The 8,791-nt window shown below is 37.1% G+C and overlaps 1 protein-coding gene across 1 annotated transcript; it reads left to right on the plus strand.

Moving 5' to 3' along the window:
- Positions 1 to 356: 356 nt before the first annotated feature.
- On the plus strand, positions 357 to 7,143 carry LOC145764639 (F-actin-capping protein subunit beta-like). The gene is made up of 7 exons (XM_082576277.1): positions 357 to 2,196; positions 2,756 to 2,964; positions 3,458 to 3,571; positions 3,822 to 3,963; positions 4,370 to 4,486; positions 4,838 to 4,980; positions 5,764 to 7,143. Exons 1-7 carry the CDS (start codon positions 2,191 to 2,193, stop codon positions 5,843 to 5,845), a joined length of 813 nt encoding a protein of 270 aa, XP_082432403.1. The 5' UTR covers positions 357 to 2,190; the 3' UTR covers positions 5,846 to 7,143.
- The last annotated feature ends 1,648 nt before the right edge of the window (positions 7,144 to 8,791 follow it).

The following is an 8,791-nucleotide window of genomic DNA, read 5'->3' on the forward strand; positions in this document are numbered from 1 at the left end:
TACTTCGGTCACAAGCACGTTTTAACGTTCGCGTTTTGGCGCTTCTACCTTAAAAACAACTGAACGGACATGACGAATTTAAGCACGTTTTAACGTTCGCGTTTTGTCGCTTCTACCTTTGCTATGTTGACGTGTATTGTTTTTGATATGATGGTCAGAAATAAAAACAACTGAACTGAACTGACATGACCAATTTTAATTTAATAGTTCAAACATTTTATTTTTATTTTCTGCACGTTCAGCGACGTTAAAACGATGTGAAAACAGTTAGGCTACGGAGTCTGGGTTTTTTTTTTCGCTGAGACTTTTCGGTCATTTGTCCGAAATGACTTGAAAAAATTCGGTCATTTTTTATTTATTTCGGTCATTTTTAGTAAGGATGTGCCAATTAATCGGCATCGGTAGGTATCGGAATCGGCATCGAAAGAAATTGCCGATTCTTTATCAAAGTTTCCTAATCAAAAGTAGCGCGAGCGCGTGGAAATACCGATCAAAGAACGGCTTCTTTGAACAACCGCATCAGCGTCAACGAGCATTCAGAGAGCGGTAGTCTAAATTATGACGTCACCACCATCTTCGATCGAAAGCGAACGAATTTTTAGCACAGGTGGCAATATTTTTACGCCTCAACGGAACAGACTTACTCCAGCAACTGGAGAAAAGTTGATGTTATTGCATTTTAATTTACGTGCCTTTAATTTTGAATATTAAAAAGCAGAAATGTTCTTTGTAATTATTGTTTAATCGTTGTAAAATTCGTAGTCACTGAAAGTTGCTTAATGTTAATATACTAAGCAGAGAGAAGTAAATTTTAAGTATAGGCCTGTTACGCTTAATGCGTTCAACAAACAATCGTGTGATTGCGCAAACGTAATTAAACCAGTTACCCGGTAATCTTTTTTCACGTGTTTGCTAAGCAAAAAGATTGGCTGCAACTCGGTGTTCGAAAACAATACTAATTTCTTCACAAGATGTTTTTCTTTTTTCGCCTATTGATGCACTTTGAATGCAAGGCTGGTGTGTTACTTTTTTAAAGGTTTTTGTATATTCAATACCGCTGCGTTCATTTTCTTTTACACTCTAGTCTTTTTTTCTTCTTGTTTCTGGCACCTTCTTAAATTCTGCGAGAAAAATACTACAAACCGTACAAGATAATATTTTGCACACTGCATTAAGCTACATTGATTTTGCACTCTGTAAGCGATGGCAATTTGTCTCTTAACTGATTTCCGCGACAAATAAAACGCGTGTCTATCACCACTTTGTAGCGCGCAAGCAATGAAGAACTACCGTATAAAATCACGCTGTCTAGAGCAGGCGACAAAGTGAACGCTTTTAGACATTTCAAAGGCAGCAACTTGTAACAAAATCGCAACCACTTGTATAGCACCAACTAAAAGCAGCTTTAATCATCATTTAACCAAAGAATCGGAATCGGCATCGGCAAATATTGAAGAATCGGCATCGGCAAAAATTTTGTAATCGGCACATCCCTAATTTTTAGTCATATATAGTCAATTGACTATATATTTTTTCGGACATTTTGACCAAATTGACTATATTTTTTTCGGACATTTTGCTAAAAAATCGGTCAATGACCGATAAATGACCGAAAAATAAAACCCAGGCTACGGTACCCGATAATTCCCTTTCAAAAATAAAATTTCAAACACTTGCCGAATAGGGCACTCGCCGAAAAAGGCTCTCGCCGAATAAGGAACTAGCCGAATCGGACTCGCCGAAATGGGCCATTCCGCCAAAAAAATTTGGTAGTAAGCGTTAGCGTAAACAAAAAGTCTACGCCGCATGTCTAGGGCGTAGAATTTGTGGCGTATACGTACATCTCTGCACATTGCTGTACCAGTACTCCAGTAGCCTACTACAATATTATTCTAACTTCAAAATTTATAATTTTTCCACACTCAGTTTTTGTCAACGATGTTTCAAGTTTCTGTACACTTTCTTGAGTGCCGCAGGTGTAATTTAAAGTAGACCTACCTACACAACTATTTTTTCACTTTAAGTGCTGATTCACTTTGGTATGAATAAGCTGCTTAGTATGTCGTGAATAATAAGCAATAACTAACAATTGACATGTCTTTCATTATTCACTAATGTTTTTATTGAATTTTGTGTTATTTCATAGGCTTAATAAGAATTGTGGAAATTTGAGAAAATCACAGAAAAACTATGAATGTAAGTACGGATCGCACTACAATCAGAGATCTAAGTTGTTCTTTTGCTTAATAAAAAAATAAAAATATTATTAAAAACATATTTCTTTGACAAAAAATATACAGTAGCCTACCTTTAAAAAAATTGTAAGCAATCTGAAAAATTCAAATTTTGAAATGCAGTTTCTGCTTTTGCAGTTCTGAAATAGACAAGATATCTTTCTGAGTTATCCTCTCTCAGGTGACTCAACTGCAGACTCTCTAATCAGACTTAAATAACATTAACTCAAATTGTAGTATAATTAACAAAACAAAATTGAAACTTATTAAATTTACAATTGGCTTATCATGAACAGCAGCCATGACTTTCCAGTGCTACATTGATTTTCATAGCTCTTGTAGTGATTAACTGATTATTGTGATATTGTTGAGAAGGTTTAGATTCGTTTATTTAGTGACTTAAGCGACCAACTCATCATTTCTCTTTTATAAAACCGTTACTTCTTGTGCTCTAAATGCAAGAAATAGTTTATCCATTCAGTATCATCTTCCAAGTACAATAAAATTTCTTTGTTTTGTAGGATAAGCAGTTGGATAGTGCACTTGATTTGATGCGGCGTCTCCCACCCCAAAAAGTTGAAAAAAACTTGTCAGATTTGATCGACCTTGTCCCTGATTTATGTGAAGAACTGCTGGCATCTGTCGATCAGCCTTTGAGAGTATTGCGAGACAAACAAACAGGAAAAGATTATCTATTGTGTGATTATAATAGGGACGGTGACTCATACAGGTAGGTAGACGTCTTGGAAACATGACTGATATATAATTTTTATGTTTACCTTTTAGATGGCAGTCTTCATATTAATTCGACAGTGAAATAAAGGCAAAGCATATTTTGCAGATGTGCACGACTTTCAACGCTTTTTTCAAGACTTTTACTGCCTTAATGAAATTCAAAACATTTACCGTAATTAAAAACTATTTACAGTACTTTGTTCAATATTCAGATTACAGGAGAGAGTAGACATTTCAAGATTTTGACTACTATCCGGCAGTTTTATTGTTATTTATTTGATGTTGTTAAAAATATTTTTTTTAATTTTAATTTTTTTTTCTCTTATATATTTAATGTAGTATAGGTGCGGTACATCCGTTTCAGAAAACTTTTGAGTAGTGTCATGTTTTAACCAAATACCAGCACACTCAACCTATATATATGTTTTTATCATTCAGTAGTTGATGATAACATTTTTGTAAATCTAGTTTTGAAAACTTGTGTTAAGATCTCCATGGAGTAACACGTACGATCCTCCCATAAGTGATGGAGCCAAGCCAACAGATCGCTTGCGTGATCTTGAAGTTAGTGCCAATTCTGCATTTGACTCATACAGAGAAATGTAAGTCAGCTTTATAAGTAATGTTTACCAATATCATACTGATAGTATGTGTCGATGTACTGCACATTTGTTCACACTCTGACCAGCTAAATCTTTGCCCTGTAGGAATATGAACTTGTAGTAAATTTTGAAGGAAAGCATGTAAACTTTGTAACAATGTCCAGACTTTTTTCATTTCAAAGCACTCTGAGGGTCAACCATTTTAGTTACTTACGGTAAGTTTATACTTCTAACGCTTTCAATTTTGAAGGTACTATGAAGGGGGGATATCTTCTGTCTATCTTTGGGACCTTGACCATGGATTTGCTGGAGCAATTCTAATAAAGAAGGCTGGCGATTCCTCCACAAAGATTAAAGGTTGCTGGGACTCCATCCATGTCGTAGAAGTTCAGGTATCGTAAACTTAAATATTAAGATTTTAAAAACCAACATTGCCGAAGTTACTTCTCTATACTGTACTTGCAATTTTTTGTGTTTGTAGCAACTCTGCGATTCTGTTTTTTGTCATAGAAGTTTTACATTGTACTTACGTCAATTGATTTTTAAAATGATTTCATGCATTTGTACATTGCACCAACATCGATTTCTTAAAATGTTGTCCTAACGACCATTCACTGAAAGAACACCACTGAAAAAGACATTCCCAAGTACAATGATTTGGTCTATTGGCCCATCTTTAATGCATTCACTTCAACTGCATGCTCAAAAGATTTTAAAACATTGAGCCAAATGGTTTGAAGCCGACCTTGTTGAGAATCTGTCTTGGATCACACATTACTGTCGTTTCAACATTTGAAGGAAAAGTCTGGTGGTAGAAATGCTCATTACAAACTCACATCCACTGTCATGCTCTGGTTGCAAACTAACAAGACTGCCTCTGGCACTATGAACCTGGGAGGAAGTCTCACTAGACAGGTATGCTGCTTTACATTAATTTTTATCTTTGACTGATCGGTTCTTTTTGATAGCTTCTTTTCGACAGTTTATGAGGTAAGAAAATTAACAAGGACTTCTTTTCGAAGTTTGTATCTAAATTCTGTGAAATTCTGAGCTAATTTGGTTTGTTTATGCTATAAGATTAAGGTCATTAATATGTTGACTGCGTAAGTATGTGATTTCCTTTCCTGCAAGAATGTCATTTTCCATACTTTTGTACATGTACGTATGGTTTGGTCCCCAATACATACCTGCTGAATTTTACTGGTAAGCTATTAGCTATGCACCCCACCAGGGTATGTTGGTTGCGTAATACATTCTGATTCTAAGGTGGAGAAAGACTCACCTTTAAGCGAAGGCAATTCACACATCGCGAATATGGGACGATTGGTGGAAGAGATGGAAAACAAAATGCGAAATACATTGAATGAGATTTATTTCGGGAAAACTATGGACATTGTCAACGATCTTCGGTGAGCAAAACGCCTAGATAGTCGACAGTGTTAAATTAATCATCTATTCTACAAGTATATGCAATTAGAAATAATAATATTATTGTGAAGTAGGGAGCGTTCTACCTGGCTGTAAGGCTGAGTAGTGAGTACTCACTAGTACAGCAAGCAATTGCGATTCGCTAACCATAACGGTGTAGCTTCCACGCTAGCCATTTAGACCATCCAATCAACTATATGTTTCTCGGCAGCCAATTGTAGCAAGAATTGAGGCGATAGACCCCGTGTTTTGCTCATGAGGCTGAGCTAGCGGTGCGATGCTGACGAGCTCAAGAGAAACAAATAAATCATTAATGGTCGTATCGCCGGTTTGGTGATACTTGTATTCTGCCATTAGGCACATAGGTCATTTGATCTTGTTAGTTGCATATTTTGTCATCTGCTCATCACCATTGTATTTAAAGACTCATTCTTTGGAAAATTGGAAAACATTATGTAGTGCCTACTGCTAAGGTTTATTAGTCATTGTTCTCTTTGTCAATTTTGTATTAGATTTACGATGTCGCCACATTATTATTCGACTGGCTTATGCATGCGAGAAAGAACACAATCTTTACCGTTTTGAATGTCTTCGGTATGACCCGATCTGGAATCGAACCCAGACCTACCAACACCAGTGCTGGAGGTGATAATCGCTCGGCTCTGAGTTGGTACTACAAATATACTAGACCTTAGCTTGTAGACTCGTGCAAGCAATGATGTTTTCATTTTGTTGTTGCCTGATTGGTGCTTATCCTTTTTTAGATCGATCATTCCCCTATCTGACGTCAACAAGCAAAGGAACGTTGCCAATGAACTTAAAAAGAAACTGGAAAACAAAAACTGATTCGTCTTTTCTGCTCGTAGTCAATCATTAACCAAACTTAAATTCATAAACTTTTTATCGGCGGCGGTATGCTACACATTGTGGTGGGATATTGAACGGTCAGCTCAAAGCAAGCAACACTTATAAAAGTGTTGGTCTTCCTATGTTTGTTTTCACTCAACCGCATTGACGGAACGCTCTAAATTTTTTTTTAAGAAATGTGCAACTATCTTCTGGGCAAACTCTAAGCAATTTGTGTTTGTTTTTTAATCTTCCAAGACCAGTGCAAGACTGTCTTAATATTTTGTTGTCAAATTGATTATCGCAATACAATGTTGGTAAAGTGTTTGCTTTCTAAAACTATAATCTAACGAAACCCTGCAACGTCGCATTACCTTCATGAATCGGGCAAACTCTTGAAAGTGGATTCTGATAAAGTTTATCGATTGAACCAGTAATGACTCCACCGTCTAAACACGAAGGTCTGGTTGCACTTGGGCTGCCATTAGCATAGGAGACTCCTCTGATCAACGCTGATACCAGTAACGTGACACCTATCGATGAAAAAGAAAAGCCACTATTTCTCAGCCAGAAAATTAGTTTTATTATATTAATTTATCATCTACAGACGTTAAATCAATATGTAAACGACTGACTGATTTTCTGACTAGTGTCTGTGCAGACCGTAATGTTGCTCAGAACGAAAAAGAATGATAATTAAAATCAAGCGCTAGTTTAAGATTTTCCTAATTTGACACTTACAGCCAACCCAGATAGTTTCATATCATACTGCCGTATTTTTTATTTTTTTTTTGCAAAGAAAACGTGTTTTTTTATTGATGGTAATGCAGATTTGTTTGCTTTTACTAAGTAAGGAATATTCTACAAAAAAGGTGTTCAATCTGAGTACAAAATATGTTGTCACTGGCGTATTATTTTCCCGGCATTAATTATACATGTTTTGTTACAGTCACAAAAAGCGCATTGTGGTTAAAATAAGATTGAGAAAACTGTGTAGTTCTTCAGCGCTGTGGCAACAAGCTGGATTAAAGCCTTTGGCAATGTCTTTATTTGACCATTTTCTTGTTCCACCAAGCAAAAGTATTACTTTCGAAGCACTTTCAATATTACGCTGTCGGTGGCATGCCTTTTTACTGTACTTGCGTTTTGCTTAGAACGAAAATGTTTATTTGATGTTAATTTCCTTCTCGTCTCCATTTGTTTAGAGCAGCATGAAACCTTATATCCATGATTGCAGTGCTACTATTCATTCTAATAAATTTTCTGTAGCCAGAAATGTTTACATGGTTGCAATTCAACTCGGTGAGTTCCGTTATTTTTCAATCTTTTGGCGGTGGATAGATTTTACCCTCCCATAGGCTCAATCCTGGCAGTAGCCTATCGTATGCTCTTTGAGGCTTTGGGCCGCTGACGTAGTCCTGTGGTTAGCAGTGTGGTGTTCAGAGGTGGGCTTCCGCTACTTTGAAGGTAGCGCGCTACCGCTACTCGGACCAACACTTTTGTCTTACACTGATCTAGGAATCACTTTTCAACTATCTTGTTAAGTCAAAACGACCTTGAAAGCGAATGATATCATTAATTTGCACTGTCATGTCAACTAGTGATGGCGCGGCAGGAAAAATCTGCCCGCTACCCGCACTGCACTGCAAATGTCTGCCCGCACACTGCTCCGCACCGCAAAAATTCTGAAAATGTCACACTGTGCCCGCACCGCAAAAATCTGAAAGCATCACAGCATACTTGCACAAGTGTATGGAAAATACGAATGAGTCTATTTTATAAAATCAAATTTTGAATAATTGGACAGTATCAGGAACTTACCACAGTCATCGACCTTGATAGCGAATCGCCTGAGTTGCCTATTCTTGAATGTTGGGTCCTAATCTAAGTGAACTTGCTAAAATGTTTTTCTAAATGTCCTTTTTTCTGTGTATATGCACATAACATTCTTCCCATCTTTGAACGCCTTATATCCCATTTCATACAGAAATTGCTTGAATCTAAAACATCACTGCACAAAAATCACTCTTGTCATAGGTGACCTGTTTATCCTTGCCCCTAATTTGTCATGCCTAAACATTTTTAGTTAACTTGAATGCCTAATGCCTACATAAAATAACGAAATCTTCGAATGAAATGATGTTGAATAGTAATTAAACACCTCAGCCTCACAACACTTTACACCATAACAGAAATACTTTAAAGTGTAATACAGTAAGAGTAAGAGAGTACATCTATAACCAACTACCGGTACTTTTGTAACAGCATTGTTACTGACTGACCAGTGACCATATCAAACAGATCATTTCAATTAAATATTTCACAGCAACCGAAGTTGGATTAGTTGTTCTCACCCTTTAAATGAATAACTTTTTACTGCTACTGTATTTAAGTAGCACAGATGAAATCGGTTAATTGCATAAACTGTGTTATCCAATAAGGTTCCTAAATTAGGCAATTCAGGCATTTACAAAATCGAAAATTAGGTATGCAATTATGTGTGTGCCTGTACCTGAAAATAATACTGTATCTGAACTGAACTAAATACTGTATCTGTATATATAAATAAGAACTAAATATCTGAATTAAATACTCGTCGTCGTGTGAGCGTCTGGGGCCGAGGGTCTATCCTTTTACCTCCCCAGATTCACGATGTTCCCGGACTACACTGGAAGGCTACTAGAGAGCAGCCAGTCTTTGGTTTCATCATCAATGACACGCAGACCTTCCACTCCGTTAGGTGGCTTGAAGATGGAGCAGTCATTGATGATGTGGTCTGCGGTCTGTTCCTCGGCACCATATTCACAGGAGGAGGAAGAGGCCATTCCCCATTGGTGCATGGTTGAGCGGAAAAGCCCGACGCCCGTACGAAGACGGTTGAGGCGCACCCATGGCTTTCTTGGTAGTGTTAGACCGATGGGGCGTGTGTCGGGGATGAACAAATAG

Source organism: Aplidium turbinatum, chromosome 2 (assembly GCF_918807975.1).
Source record: "Aplidium turbinatum chromosome 2, kaAplTurb1.1, whole genome shotgun sequence".
In the NCBI taxonomy this organism is placed as follows: domain Eukaryota; kingdom Metazoa; phylum Chordata; class Ascidiacea; order Aplousobranchia; family Polyclinidae; genus Aplidium; species Aplidium turbinatum.